The sequence below is a fragment of the Schistocerca piceifrons genome, chromosome 1 (assembly GCF_021461385.2).
Source record: "Schistocerca piceifrons isolate TAMUIC-IGC-003096 chromosome 1, iqSchPice1.1, whole genome shotgun sequence".
NCBI classification, from domain to species: Eukaryota; Metazoa; Arthropoda; class Insecta; order Orthoptera; family Acrididae; genus Schistocerca; species Schistocerca piceifrons.
The window spans coordinates 1,197,602,899-1,197,617,517 of NC_060138.1; the positions used below are offsets into that span (position 1 = coordinate 1,197,602,899).

Here is a 14,619-nt window from a genome sequence, read left to right on the forward strand (position 1 = left end):
GCGATGCTTGCTTTAGACAAGGAACGCCTTCGGGCTGCAGACAGGGCTGTAAAGAGTCTAGAAATACAAGCAAGAGTAAACAGGAGGAGGAACAAGAGGAAGCTGGAGGAGGAGTTTGCAGAGGATGAAGATAATCCATCCTATGGACCTGGAATGCACTTAAAAGTTAATCCAATCTTTGTCGCTCGATTCCCAAAACTTTTATTTTCTCATACTAATTACATGTTTTCTAAGGATCTTCCAAACATATTTGTTTCAAACTTTCAGTAAATGTTACACAGTACCTTCTGCATAATTTAACACAGCCTTTTTCCAAAAAACTGTATATTTTTGAATATATAAATAAAAAATTGCAAAAAAATGTTGTGAATTTTCATTACAATTGAAAAAAAAATCATCTTTAATAACTGAACTAAAATTTTGTAAAATCCCTGTCTTAAGTTGTAGCCCATATTCCAATAAATAATCTGTAAAAAGTTCAACTTCCTACCTCAAATACTTTGTGAGGAAAGATGTAATTTATAAGCGTTATTTTAACATTGCAAGTATAGGGCGTTCCGGAGCCCCTTAAGCAGTGGTTTCCATATATTTGCACTCTACCAAAGCAGGAATCACATGTTGTACAAGGTCGTCTCGATAACACGCAAACGTCACGGTACGCCTCACAGGAGCTTTGAGTATTCTCTTCATAGAAGAACGAACCGAGAATAAAGGTGCTTGTGAATCCGCACCACACTGTCACATACGGTGAGCGCAGTGCCTCTTTGTGGGCAACACTCGGTTTAACATTAATCTCGAATTCGCTTGTTCTGTGTATTCACTGCATCCTGTAGTGTAAAATGTGCCGGCCACGGACCATCAACTTCGATTTGTGCCAGAAACCAGAGAGCAAATTCAGAACGTTGCTGCGCATCATGAGGGTTCAATTGCTGCACCGTCTGGATCTTACTCGGGTGTTGTTGTTGTGGTCTTCAGTCCTGAGACTGGTTTGATGCAGCTCTCCATACTACTCTATCCTGTGCAAGCTTCTTCATCTCCCAGTACCTACTGCAACCTACAGCCTTCTGAATCTGCTTAGTGTATTCATCTCTTGGTCTCCCTCTACGATTTTTACCCTCCACGCTGCCCTGCGGCACTAAATTGGTGATCCCTTGATGCCTCAGAACATGTCCTACCAACCGATCCCTTCTTCTAGTCAAGTTGTGCCACAAATTCCTCTTCTCCTCAATTCTATTTAGTACCTCCTCATTAGTTATGTGAGCTACCCATCTAATCTTCAGCATTCTTCTGTAGCACCACATTTCGAAAGCTTCTATTCTCTTCTTGTCCAAACTATTTATCGTCCATGTTTCACTTCCATACATGGCTACACTCCGTACAAATACTTTCAGAGACGACTTCCTGACACTTAAATCTATACTCGACGTTAACAAATTTGTCTTCTTCAGAAACGCTTTCCTTGCCATTGCCAGTCTACATTTTATATCCTCTCTACTTCGACCATCATCAGTTATTTTGCTCCCCAAATAGCAAAACTCCTTTACTACTTTAAGTGTCTTATTTCCTAATCTAATTCCCTCAGCATCACCAGACTTAATTCGACTACATTCCATTATCCTCGTTTTGCTTTTGTTGATGTTCATCTTATACCCTCTTTTCAAGACACTGTCCATTCCGTTCAACTGCTCTTCCAAGTCCTTTGCTGTCTCTGACAGAATTACAATGTCATCGGCGAACCACAAAGTTTTTACTTCTTGTTCATGAATTTTAATACCTACTCCGAATTTTTCTTTTGTTTTCTTTACTGCTTGCTCAGTATACAGATTGAATAACATCGGGGAGAGGCTACAACCCTGTCTCACTCCTTTCCCAACCACTGCTTCCCTTTCATGCCCCTCGACTCTTATAACTGCCATCTGGTTTCTGTACAAATTGTAAATAGCCTTTCGCTCCCTGTATTTTACCCCTGCCACCTTCAGAATTGAAAGAGAGTATTCCAGTTAACATTGTCAAAAGCTTTCTCTAAGTCTACAAATGCTAGAAACGTAGGTTTGCCTTTTCTTAATCTTTCTTCTAAGATAAGTCGTAAGGTCAGTATTGCCTCACGTGTTCCAACATTTCTACGGAATCCAAACTGATCTTCCCCGAGGTCGGCTTCTACCAGTTTTTCCATTCGTCTGTAAAGAATTCGCGTTAGTATTTTGCAGCTGTGACTTATTAAACTGATAGTTCGGTAATTTTCACATCTGTCAACACCTGCTTTCTTTGGGATTGGAATTATTATATTCTTCTTGAAGTCTGAGGGTATTTCGCCTGTCTCATACATCGTGCTCACCAGATGGTAGAGTTTTGTCAGGACTGACTCTCCCAAGGCCGTCAGTAGTTCTAATGGAATGTTGTCTACTCCGGGGGCCTTGTTTCGACTCAGGTCTTTCAGTGCTCTGTCAAACTCTTCACGCAGTATCTTATCTCCCATTTCGTCTTCATCTACATCCTCTTCCATTTCCATAATATTGTCCTCAAGTACATCGCCCTTGTATAAACCCTCTATATACTCCTTCCATCTTTCTGCCTTCCCTTCTTTGCTTAGAACTGGGTTGCACGGCTAACACTCTCTGTACCAGGCCTATTTTATGCACCCGTCCCTAGAAACCGGGCAATTTTACCAATATTAAAAAAATTACTGCATCAAATCTACTGTTTGGATTGTGGCAAATTTGGTACCATCTTGAAGCTGCACATTTCTACTTTAATTCTGAGTGAAAGAAACTACTTTACAATGCACAGCTTTAAGGTACAGTTATAGAAATCACTTAGATGTTTTAAGAATTTAGAAAAAGTCATACGAATAAGGGAATACAATTGTGATTTATTTTTAACCAAAATTGTGGCACTACATTACATGTTTCTGATAGTATACAGTATTACATATAAATTTCACACAGAATCATATTGTTTTTTAGTGTGGAAAATTTTAAAGCAAGGTTCCAGGCAGAGTGCAACGCCACACTGTTCACATTCGTATCGTGTCTCTTTGCGAGAAGCCTTGCCACTCTGTTTCTTGCTCCTGGAACTGCACACGTGACACACACGAGCAGCATACTTCTTAGTAGTTGCAGGTATGTGCTGCAAAAAATGTCTCTTTGTTAGCCGACCTACAGTTCCTTCATTTCTTGGAATGAATTCAAGTGTGTCGTCTTCAACAAGCTGAACTGCAAGCACTGTTATAAAGTCTGTTATTGTAATTTTCTTCCTGTGCACTGCATTGTACAGCCAAAATGCATTTGATACTCCCATAAGCAGCAAATGGAAATATAATTTTCGCCACCATTTCACAGTTCTGTGCTGGAACGGATTGTACTGCAGGCGTTGGTCTCCAATATCCACTCCAATTTTATTGAGGTTGTAATCAAGTACCTGAAGTGGTTTCAATACTACAGACCCATTTCTCTTAGTATGCGTACCAAATGTTGCTTGATGCCTTGTAGACAATGTATACACATCTCTCTTATCTTTCCACTTCATTGCCAATACATTATCTTTACGCCGAAAAGACATTTCGCCCTTTTTCAGCGTAGCAGATACTAAATCTTTAGGCAATCCTTTCCTGGATTTGTTCACAGTACCAACAGCTCCAGTGCCTTTCTCTGCCAGTTGCTGAAATAGCTCTGGACTGGAATAAAATCGATCTAAATACACAGTGTGGCCTTTGTTCAGCAAGCTGCTGTCAGACAACAATCGCAAAATAACCGCAGACGAAGAATTGTCAACAATATGCTTACCAGCATAAACTTCAAAATTTACAACATAGCCACTACTGGCTTCAGCAACAGCATATACTTTCAGTCCATACTTATGAGGCTTATTTTGCATGTAAACACGGAAACTCACACGACCTCGAAATGGGCAAATTCCTTCATCAATTGTCACTTTTTCTGAGGGACGATATGCCTGGATACATCGCTCCTTCAAATTATTATAATATGGCAAAACTTTGTAAAGTGGATGAAATCCATCTTCGCCTGGTTTTTTCTGATTTGAATTGTCAACAAGATGCAAGCATGACAGTATCTGAGTGAAACGCAAACGGCTCATGACATGGGGACAAAAGTTACAACTAAGAACAGGATTAGTGCTCCAATGGTCCGCAATTTTGGGCTTTTTCGAAACACACATGTGGAAAATAATACCCAAGAAACGCCTCATCTCACTTATAGTCACTGGCTTCCACGAACTCAAAACTGAATGGGGCTTCAGATTATTTCCTCTTCTTTTCTTCTGTATTGTCTGTGATGCATACAAATTTGTCTGTCTCTTGAGTTCATTTACGTCACTGTCAGTAAGGAACACTTTACTGCAATCCAGTACAGAACTCGACTCATCAATATCCACTAGTATCTGCCTGGGTGTCGTGTTGACAGGCAGAGGTCGGTAGGTGTCAACTGCAGTCCACTCACTGTCTTTCGGATACGGCACAGCTGCTGGATTTGAAGCAACACCTTCAACATCATTCTCGTCTTCATCTGAAGACAAACTGTCATCAATCTCGTCTTCTAAAAAGAATATCACATTATGTGTAACTACATACATCGTTTACACATGTTCAACAGATATGTGCGTACTGCACAATTACGTGGAAAATTCGGAAATACGTACCTTCAAACACACCATTGCATTCAGAATCGTCTGAATCACTCTCTACATTATCCAGAGTGTCGCTATGATTGATCAAATCCGCAATTTCTGCGTCTGATAAACCGCGCCGAAACATGATGACAAACAACTGAATGATATACAGACTGAGAACGCAAAGATAAGTTTTAACATGAATTACAGCGCTGCCGTGACATCTATGGACGCATTTTGTTAATAAACATCTGAAAAACGTATAGCGCTGGCCAAACCCGTAGAAATAACGTTGCAGTGTTTTGAATGAAATTAAATGTAGCGGCCCGTAAATTTTACGGGCTTGGTGATTTTCGCGCGATCCCAGGCCCGTAAATTTTACGGGCTTGGCGCTTAGAGTGCTAAAAGTGTAAAATATGGCGCAAAACTTTTGGTCCTGTTGACTGTGGGAAGGACAATTTTCGTGACACCGCCCGAGCACTACCACTAACCGGAGCACTTGCTGCATGGTCAGTTACAGGAACATCACCTCATCAGTTACAGGAACATCACGTCATCAGTTACAGGAACATCACCTCATCAGTTACAGGAACATCACCTCATCAGTTACAGGAACATCACCTCATCAGTTACAGGAACATCACCTCATCAGTAACTTCTACCGGCATGGGATGCAGTCATTTTTAGATACGACGCCAAGCTCACCCTTGTTTTCAGAGTTCATTTCCATAGTCTTTAAAGCGTTTAGTGACATCTCCAGTTCTTTCAGTTAGCGATACTCTCTCAAGGCAGCATTGTAAATGCTCCGTTCACATAAAACAGCTTCACGGAGTGGAACTCATACTGTCGTACAAACAGTGTACAGCATCAGATTTTCACCTGGAGGCCACAAATGGAACTAATTTGGTTTCCAACGTAAATACGTTCCGCATTAACTCATTAGCATATCTGCCTAGTTTCGTAGGCATACGATAATTATAATAATAGTACGTAACTGTACTCCAATTATAACTGTCCAGTACATGGACCGATATTTATTCAACTGTCTGCTAGAGCATATTAAATGTCCTATAGATAATTTGGCGCCGGCCGCTGGTGGCCGAGCGGTTCTGGCGCTAGTCTGGAACCGCGCGACCGGTACGGTCGCAGGTTCGAATCCTGCCTCGGGCATGGATGTGTGTGTTGTCCTTAGGTTAGTTAGGTTTAAGTAGTTCTAAGTACTAGGGGACTCACGACCTCAGCAGTTGAGTCCCATAGTGCTCAGAGCCATTTGAACCATTTTTTTTTGATAATTTGGCGAATTTTGAGATTTCACGAAATAGCATTTTTCTGAGTAACTATGTCTATTTCCTTGTAGATACAAGTTGTTCGGAAATTCCTCTTTAGGACCTGTAGAGAGGAGTGAGTAGACAATATTTTGAACTGGAACTCACGCACGAAAACGTGCCGTTTCCGTCGTTTGAAAAAAACGTTTGCTATGCAGGTATGTAACGTGTTGATCATTGTGGAGGATGCTTATGTCGGATCAGCTGATGTCATTTGACACGTATCCTACATTTCTGACCTGATGCGAGCCTCACTGACATATCCGTGAGTGATAGAGCAACACAGTTGAGAACACGTTTGCAGAATACACCGACATATCCTTCTGCAACGTCCAGCTCCATTGCATACCGTTTTCGCCACAATTAAGCAATGGCTTCGAGAAAGGGTATCCTCACCATCAGCAAGAGCGACTTTGGTGCTCCAAGAAGACGCTGCACACCCAAATTGGAACAGTATGATTCTTGTGAAAACAGATTAAGTTTCGTTTTGTTTGGCTCAAATGGCTCTGAGCACTATGGGACTTAACTTCTGAGGTCACCAGTCCCCTAGAACTACTTAAACCTAACTAACCTAAGGACATCATACACATCCATGCCCGAGGCAGGATTCGAACCTGCGACCATAGCGGTCGCGCGGTTCCGGACTGTAGTGCCTGGTACCACTTGGCAACCCCAGTTGGCCATTTTGTTTCTTTGGTTATTCATCATCATCATTTTCTTTGGGCCTGTGACCCACTTGTGTCGGTGTCTTGTTACTGTGGAGTTGGCGATGTTAGTTTCAGAGGGAGGCCGGATGCCCTTCTGGTCACCACCCCATACCCCACAGGATGGAATTAGTGTTCCTCAGCTGCTTGCGTCCAGTGTAAACCATGAAATAATGGGAAAGTTTTTCAGATGTCTGCAAGTCGTGTAACTGTGGCGGGACGTAGGGATGAGCCCATTATTCACCTAGTGCGATGTAGAAAACCGCCTAAAAACCACATCCAAGCTGGCCGGCGCACTGGCCCTCTTCATTAATTGGATCCGCCGCCGGCGCACCTACCCCAGTCGAGGAAGCAGCACAACAGCGCTGTCGGCTAGCCTGGTGGGCTGCTTCTTTGGTTATTAATGAGTATAATCGTAAAACGAGTGCTGTCCTGGGTCTTGCCTAATAATTGTAAAAGTTATCATCTTACCAACATCTTTTCAAATGACTGCAGCACGGAAACGGAAGGTTTCCGAACATGGGTTCCTATTCAAAATATTATGTATTCAGTAAACTTTACAAGTCCTACAAGGTTATAACGGGAATTTCCAAACACGCTGTATATTTTATGGCAACAGCCTTGCCGCAGTGGATACACCGGTTCCCGTGAGATCTCCGAAGTTAAGCACTGTTGGGCGTAGCCGGCACTTGGATGGGTGACCATCCAGGCCGCCATGCGCTGTTGCCATTTTTCGGGGTGCACTCAGTCTCGTGATGCCAATTGAGGAGCTACTCGACCGAATAGTAGCGGCTCCGATCACAGAAAACCATCATAACGACCGGGAGAGCGGTGTGCTGACCACACGCCCCTCCTATCCGCGTCCTGAACTGAGGATGAGACGGCGGTCGGATGGTCCCTATGGGCTACTTGTGGCCTGAAGACGGAGTGCTGTATATTTTATCAAAAAAATAACCTTGAAGTTAGGTTATACTAAAACAACAGTAGCACTGCCACACTACATTTTCATAAAATTAAGCCATTTACATATATTTTGAACTTTAAATGTACATCCTTGATTAATTTCCACGGCCCAGGAACCTATCCCCGCCAGATTCGTGGAATGCAATTCGTACAATATATATTAATATCTCGTTTTTGCAGGAAAAATGCGAGACATGCAGTACATGAAAGAACGTCACTTCAGCAGCTTTAGAAAGAGAAGTGTTTACGAATTTCTAGGGCAACGTGCTTGTAAAATATATGTGATTTTCAGATCACTATTTGAATCAGGGTAATGAAACGCATATAGTGTAGGAAAAAACTATCGCAGTACTCCATAAAGTAACTACGAATGAGGACTCAGACCGGTTGAGTTTTATTTCTATTAAAGCCGCTCGTGTACTTGATGCGCCAGCCGTTGAAAGACGCACTAGATTTTACATTACACTGACATTACTCTGCTATTTTAGTGCCGTGCGTCGTTTATGTACTGCGACGTAACTTTAAGGATGATCTTCCTTTTTTTAGGCCTGCCTTTAAACAGTGGTACACTAAAAAAGGCTTTAAAGCGAAATTATGGGGGAAGGATTAAGGAAGAGGAGCACGAGCGGTATAATTCCGAGGCTAATACGCAGTAATGCATGATACAAGGTCTTTAATGTTAACTTAGACTAAACAGCAATTCTCCATAGCTATGTGGGACACTGGTAATAGTAGCTGCTGCTCCGTGTTACATGTTTGCTTACACGCCCCCTGGGAGCATTTTTTCGCTGCTTTATTTGAAGAGTAAAAAGAGAGAAGAGTTTGCCGGCTTAGTATTTCCAGGCAGGTGACGTTAATGGCCGGCATTTATGTAGTGTTTAAAGCGTAGTTATAACGGACCGTGCGCGGGGAAAGGGGCGGAAGGTCGCAGGTGGCGCGCCAGGTGGCGAGCTGGCGAAGCAGCGTCGGCGGCTGCGACCGCAGCAGCAGGTGTATTATTACGTCAGCTACTTTGTATAATGGAGCGCGCCGGAGCACGTGCTGCGCTCTAACGGCAGCTGCGGCAGACGGTTGCCCCTGGGTGTGGGATGTGGGGGGGGGGGGGGGGGGGGGCATCCTTGCAGGGTGGCCCGTAAGCTGAGCGCTCAAAGCTCTGCGGGGTATGAGAGCCACTCCGTCTCGCTGCCAACCTAACCATCTCGGTTTAGTACTCTATCTCGATCTTCAGCCAGGCGCGGATCCAAAAACGAGTCGTAAAGGAGATAGATATCCACCGAAAAAAATATCTTTTTGTGTTATTGTTGTGTTCTTCAGTCCGAAGACTGGTTTTATGCAGCCCCATGGTGCTCTATCCCGCACAACCCTCTTCATCTCCGGATAACTACTGCAACCTACAATATTCTGAATCTGTATTCATTTCTTGGTCTCCATCTACAATTTTTACCCTTCCCACGTTCCCTTCAGTACTAACAAGTAAGCTGGTGATTTCTTGATGCCTCAGAATGTGTCCTACAAAACAATCCCTTCTTCTAGCCAGGTTGCGGCACAAATTTCTTTTCTCTCATATTGTATTCAGTACCCCCTCATTAATAACATGATCTATCCATTTAATCTTCAGTATCCTTCTATTCCCTTCTAGTCTAAACTGTGTATCATCCATGTTTCACTTCCATACACTGCCACACTCCATACAAATACTTTCAGAAAAGACTACCTAACACTTAATTCGATATTCGATGTTAAAAAATTTCTCTTCTTCAGAAGCGCTTTAGTGGTCATTGCCAGTCTACATTTTATATCCTTTCTATTACGGCCATTATCAGTTATTTTTCTGCCCAAATAAAAAACTCAGCTGCTAAGTTTCTCGTTTTCTAATCTCCTCAGCATTACCTGATTTAATTCAATTATATTCCATTATCCTTGTTCTGCTTTTTTTTTAATTTTCATCTTACCTCCTTCTTTCAAGATGCTGTACATTCCGATCAACCGCTGTTCCTAGTCCTTTGCCCTCTCTGACAAAATTACAATGTCACTCGCAAGCCTCAGAGTTTTTATTTCTTCTCCCTGAACTTTAATTTCTACTCCAAATATTTTTGTGGTTTCCTTTTCTGCTTGCTCAATGTGTAAGTAGGCTGTTTAGGTTTTTTTATTGGTAACGCCACCTCTGTATAAAAATCACTGGCTGTGCTGTGTGCAGTCTGTGGCTAGTTTGCATTGTTGTCTGCCATTGTAGTGTTGGGCAGCGGCAGCTGGATGTGAACAGCGCGCAGCGTTGCGCAGTTGGAGGTGAGCCGCCAGCAGTGGTGGATGTGGGGAGAGAGATGGCGGGGTTTTGTAATTTGTCATGAACTGCTATATATATTATGACTATTAAGGTAAATACATTGTTTGTTCTCTATTAGTATCTTTCATTTGCTAACTATCCCTATCAGTAGTTAGTGCCTTCCGTAGTTTGAAACTTTTATTTAGCTGGCAGTAGTGGTGCTGGCTGTATTGCAGTAGTTCGAGTAACCAAGATTTTTGTGAGGTAAGTGATTTGTGAAACGTATAGGGTAATGTTAGTCAGGGCCATTCTTTTATAGGGATTTTTGAAAGTCAGATTGCGTTGCGCTAAAAATATTGTATGCCAGTTTATGCACAGTCTTGTATAAATTGTTCAATTGGGACGTTTCAAATGTACAGACTGAATTACATTAGGGATAGGCTACTACCCCGTCTTCCCTTGTCAACCATTGCTTCCCCGGGATGTCCCTCAACTCTTAAACCTGCTGTCTGGTTACTGTACAAGTTGTAAACAGCCTTCCGCTTCCTGTATCTGTATTTTATTCCTGCTACCTTCAGAGTTTCAAAGGGAGTAGCCCATTCAGCTTTGACAAAAGGTTTCTCCAAGTCTACAGGTGCTATAAACGTAGATTTGCCTATTCTTAATCTATCTTCTAAAATAAGTAGTAGCATCGGTATTGGATCGCGTATTCCTACATTGCTTTAGAAATGAAATTAATCTTCCCTGAGGTTGGCTTCTACTAGTTCCACAATTCTTCTGTGAAGAAATCGTGTTAGTACGAGGATGAATCAAAAAGTAAGTTACTCTTTCAAGGAGTGGCCATTTAATAAACAATGTACACATAAACAACAAGGCTATGTCAACATACAATGGTTCAAATGGCTCAGAGCACTATGCGACTCAACTTCTGAGGTCATCAGTCGCCTAGAACTTAGAACTAATTAAACCTAACTAACCTAAGGACATCACACACATCCATGCCCGAGGCAGGATTCGAACCTGCGACCGTAGCGGTCACGCGGTTCCTGACTGAAGCGCCTTTAACCGCACGGCCACACCGGCCGGCTCAACATACAATGTAAGTTCACTTTTCCACATAGTCCGTGAGCGACTGTAAACATTTTTCGGGACGAGTAACCAACTTTTCGATTCCGGGTGCATAGAAATCAGCTCCAGCGTTATTTAACCACCTGGAAACAGCTGCTTTTAGCTCTTGATTGTTTCGGAATCATCGTCTACCAAGATCCCATTCAATCTTGCCGAACACATGATGATCACATGGCGCTAAATGTGGACTGTAACGAGGATCTTGGTGTACCTCCCACTGTTATCGATCCAGCAGTTCTGACGTTTGGTTGGTCGATTGCGGTGTTGCGTTAACGCGTAACGAAATCGCACCGGCGCTCAATTTTGCTCGTCGCTTTGCTTTAGCTGCCTTACGCAAACGGTGCAACGTCTGACAGTACGAAGCAGAGTTGATTGTCGAGACTCACGGCATAAATTTCACGTGCACCTCCAAGAACGCTGTCGCCAGAACCTTGCCTGCTGGAGCCTGGCCTTCTTCCGTCGTGATGATGTGGTGTGCAACCATTCTATCGATGTTCTCGTTTTCCACATTTCATCCCCAGTGATGATTCGAAGCAGAAACTCGTTGCCCTCCACAGAAAACAGTTCCAGAAATGTCAGTGACGATCGGAAAAGTTGTCCCTTCTGAACATCGGTGAGCACCCGTGGGAACCATGCACGCCGGCCGGAGTGGCCGAGCGGTTCTAGGCGCTACAGTCCGGAACCGCGCGACCGCTACGGTTGCAGGTTCTAATCCTGCCTCGGGCATGGATGTGTGTGATCTCCTTAGGTTAGTTAGGTTTAAGTAGTTCTAAGTTCTAGGAGACTGATGACCTCAGAAGTTAAGTCCCATAGTTCTTAGAGCCATTTGAACCATTTTTGAACCATGCAGTACACAGTGTACGGTATTCAACGTGCTGGTGAACAATGGAGAATACACTGTTGTGTGAAATTTTCAGCATGCTGCCAATTCCCTGCAGCGTTACGTGCCGATACTCTCTAACGATCGCATCCAAAAAGTCAACATTTGGAAGGTACCTGATGGGATACCACTTCGATTTTACACAGAGTACGCGAAGGAACTTGCCCCCCTTCTTGCAGCGGTGTACCGTAGGTCTCTGGAAGAGCGTAGCGTTCCAAAGGATTGGAACAGGGCACAGGCCATCCCCCTTTTTCAAGAAGGGACGTCGAACAGATGTGCAGAACTATAGACCTATATCTCTAACGTCGATCAGTTGTAGAATTTTGGAACACGTATTATGTTCGAGTATAATGACTTTTCTGGAGACTAGAAATCTACTCTGTAGGAATCAGCGTGGGTTTCGAAAAAGACGATCGTGTGAAACCCAGCTCGCGCTATTCGTCCACGAGACTCAGAGGGCCATATATACACGGGTTTCCAGGTAGATGCCGTGTTTCTTGACTTCCGCAAGGCGTTCGATACAGTTCCCCACAGTCGTTTAATGAACAAAGTAAGAGCCTATGGACTATCAGACGAATTGTGTCCTTGGATTGAAGAGTTCCTAGATAACAGAACGCAGCATGTCATTCTCAATGGAGGGAAGTCTTCTGAAGTAAGAGTGATTTCAGGTGTGCCGCAGGGGAGTGTCGTAGGACCGTTGCTATTCACAATATACATAAATGACCTTGTGGATAACATGGGAAGTTCACTCAGGCTTTTTGCGGATGATGCTGTGGTATATCGAGAGGTTGCAACAATGGAAAATTGTACTGAAATGCAGGAGGATCTGCAACGAATTGACGAATGGCGCAGGGAATGGCAATTGAATCTCAATGCAGACAAGTGTAATGTGTTGCGAATACACAGAAAGAAAGATCCTTTATCATTTAGCTAGAACAAAGCAGGTCAGCAACTGGAAGCAGTTAATTCCATAAATTATCTGGGAGTAAGCATTAGGAGTGATTTAAAATGGAATGATAACATAAAGTTGATCGTCGGTAAAGCAGGTGCCAGACTGAGATTCATTGGAAGAATCCTAAGGAAATTCAATCCGAAAACAAAGGAAATAGGTTACAGTACACTTGTTCGCCCACTACTCGAATATTGGTCACCAGTGTAGGATCCGGTTGATAGAAGAGATGCAGAGGATCAAACAGAGAGCAGCGCGCTTCGTTACAGGATCAATTAGTAATCGCGAAAGCGTTACGGAGATGATAGATAAACTCCAGTGAAAGACTTTGCAGGAGAGACACTCAGTAGCTCGGTACGGGCTTTTGTTGAAGTTTCGAGAACATACCTTCACCGAGGAGTCAAGCAGTATATCGTTCCCTCCCATGCATATCTCGCGAAGAGACCATGAGGATAAAATCAGAGAGATTAGAGCCCACACAGAGGCATACCGACAATCTTTTTTTCTGCGAACAATACGAGATTGGAATAGAGGGGCGTACCGACAGGGGTACTCAAAGTACCCTCCGCCCCACACCGTCACTTGGCTTGCGGAGTATGAATGTAGGTGTAGATGTTGCAGGCCGCCGCGCGGGATCAGCCGAGGCGTTGCAGTCATGGACTGTGCGGCTGGTCCCGGTGGAGGTTAGTCCTCCCTCGGGTGTTTGTGTGTGTTTGTCTTTAGGATAATTTAGGTTAAGTAGTGTGTAAGCTTAGGGACTGATGGCCTTAGCAGTTAAGTCCCACTAGATTTCACACACATTTGAACATTTTATTGCGGGCCTGCCTTCGCGATATTCATCAGTGAGATCCATGCGTTCGGCGTCAAATTGCTCACATCACTTTACAATAGATGGTCGCGAGATTGCACGCTCATCATATACAGCGGTGATTTCAAGGTGAATGTTCTAGCAATTGACCCGTTTAGCCCTTAGAAATCTGATCGTTGCTTGTACCTCCAATTTTGAGTGAATATCCAGTTGACGCACCATTGAGCCTCTCTGCTCGCGCGACAGGATACCACAGTACCTATCATATTGGTCGTGTCAGCAGTTACTGTCGAGTTCTACAAATTGGCGATGGTAACCATGACTTAATAAATTGATAGTTCGTAATATTCACACCTGTCAGCAGCTGCCTTGTTTGGAATTGGAATTATTATGTTCTTCTTTTAGTTTGGGGATATTTCGCTTATGTTACACATCCTGCACACCATGGAAGAGTTTTGTCATGGCTGGTTCTCCCAACGGTATCAGTAGTTATGGCAGAATATTTTCTACGCCTAGGGCATTGTTTCGCCTTAGGTCTTTCTGTGCTCCATCAAATTCCTTTCACAATATCATATCTCACATCTCATTTTCGTATATGTCTCAGCCGTGGCGGCTGGCGATAAGGTGTTCGACTTGCATCGCTGATATCGATATTCGGCTGCCTCGCTATCTTTTGGCTGCTCCCCCGGCGGGTTTTCCGAGTGAACGTGTGACGGAGAATTCTCCGGTCGGCGTTCAAAGAGCCAGCTTGTGTTGAAAACAAGCCCGCGTCCCTAACCGTGGTGCATGGGCCTCGCCGTGCTCGCCGTCCTTGCCTTGACCGAGCGAGGTGGCGCAGTGGTTAGCACACTGGACTCGCATTCGGGAGGACGACGGTTCAATCCCGTCTCCGGCCATCCTGATTTAGGTTTTCCGTGATTTCCCTAAATCGCTTCAGGCACATGCCGGGATGGTTCCTTTGAAAGGGCACGGC

At 43.7% G+C, this 14,619-nt stretch overlaps 1 protein-coding gene and 1 pseudogene across 1 annotated transcript; one reads left to right on the plus strand and one right to left on the minus strand.

Moving 5' to 3' along the window:
* Positions 1-2,937: 2,937 nt before the first annotated feature.
* On the minus strand, positions 2,938-11,493 carry LOC124779255 (piggyBac transposable element-derived protein 4-like). The gene is made up of 3 exons (XM_047253699.1): positions 11,396-11,493; positions 4,657-4,799; positions 2,938-4,553 (listed from the first exon to the last, which is right to left on the minus strand). Exons 1-3 carry the CDS (start codon positions 11,491-11,493, stop codon positions 2,938-2,940), a joined length of 1,857 nt encoding a protein of 618 aa, XP_047109655.1.
* LOC124722668 lies at positions 7,267-7,384 on the plus strand (annotated as a pseudogene).
* Positions 11,494-14,619: the final 3,126 nt, after the last annotated feature.

Bases quoted from the DNA above. Each gene is read 5' to 3' on its own strand.
- LOC124779255 (XM_047253699.1), bottom strand. From the start codon at position 11,493: ATGGTTGCACACCACATCATCACGACGGAAGAAGGCCAGGCTCCAGCA. The intron at 4,800-11,395 runs GTGAGTCTCGAC...TTGCGTTCTCAG, and splicing joins GTGCACGTGAAATTTATGCC to TCTGTATATCATTCAGTTGT. The intron at 4,554-4,656 runs GTACGTATTTCC...TATTCTTTTTAG, and splicing joins ATGCAATGGTGTGTTTGAAG to AAGACGAGATTGATGACAGT.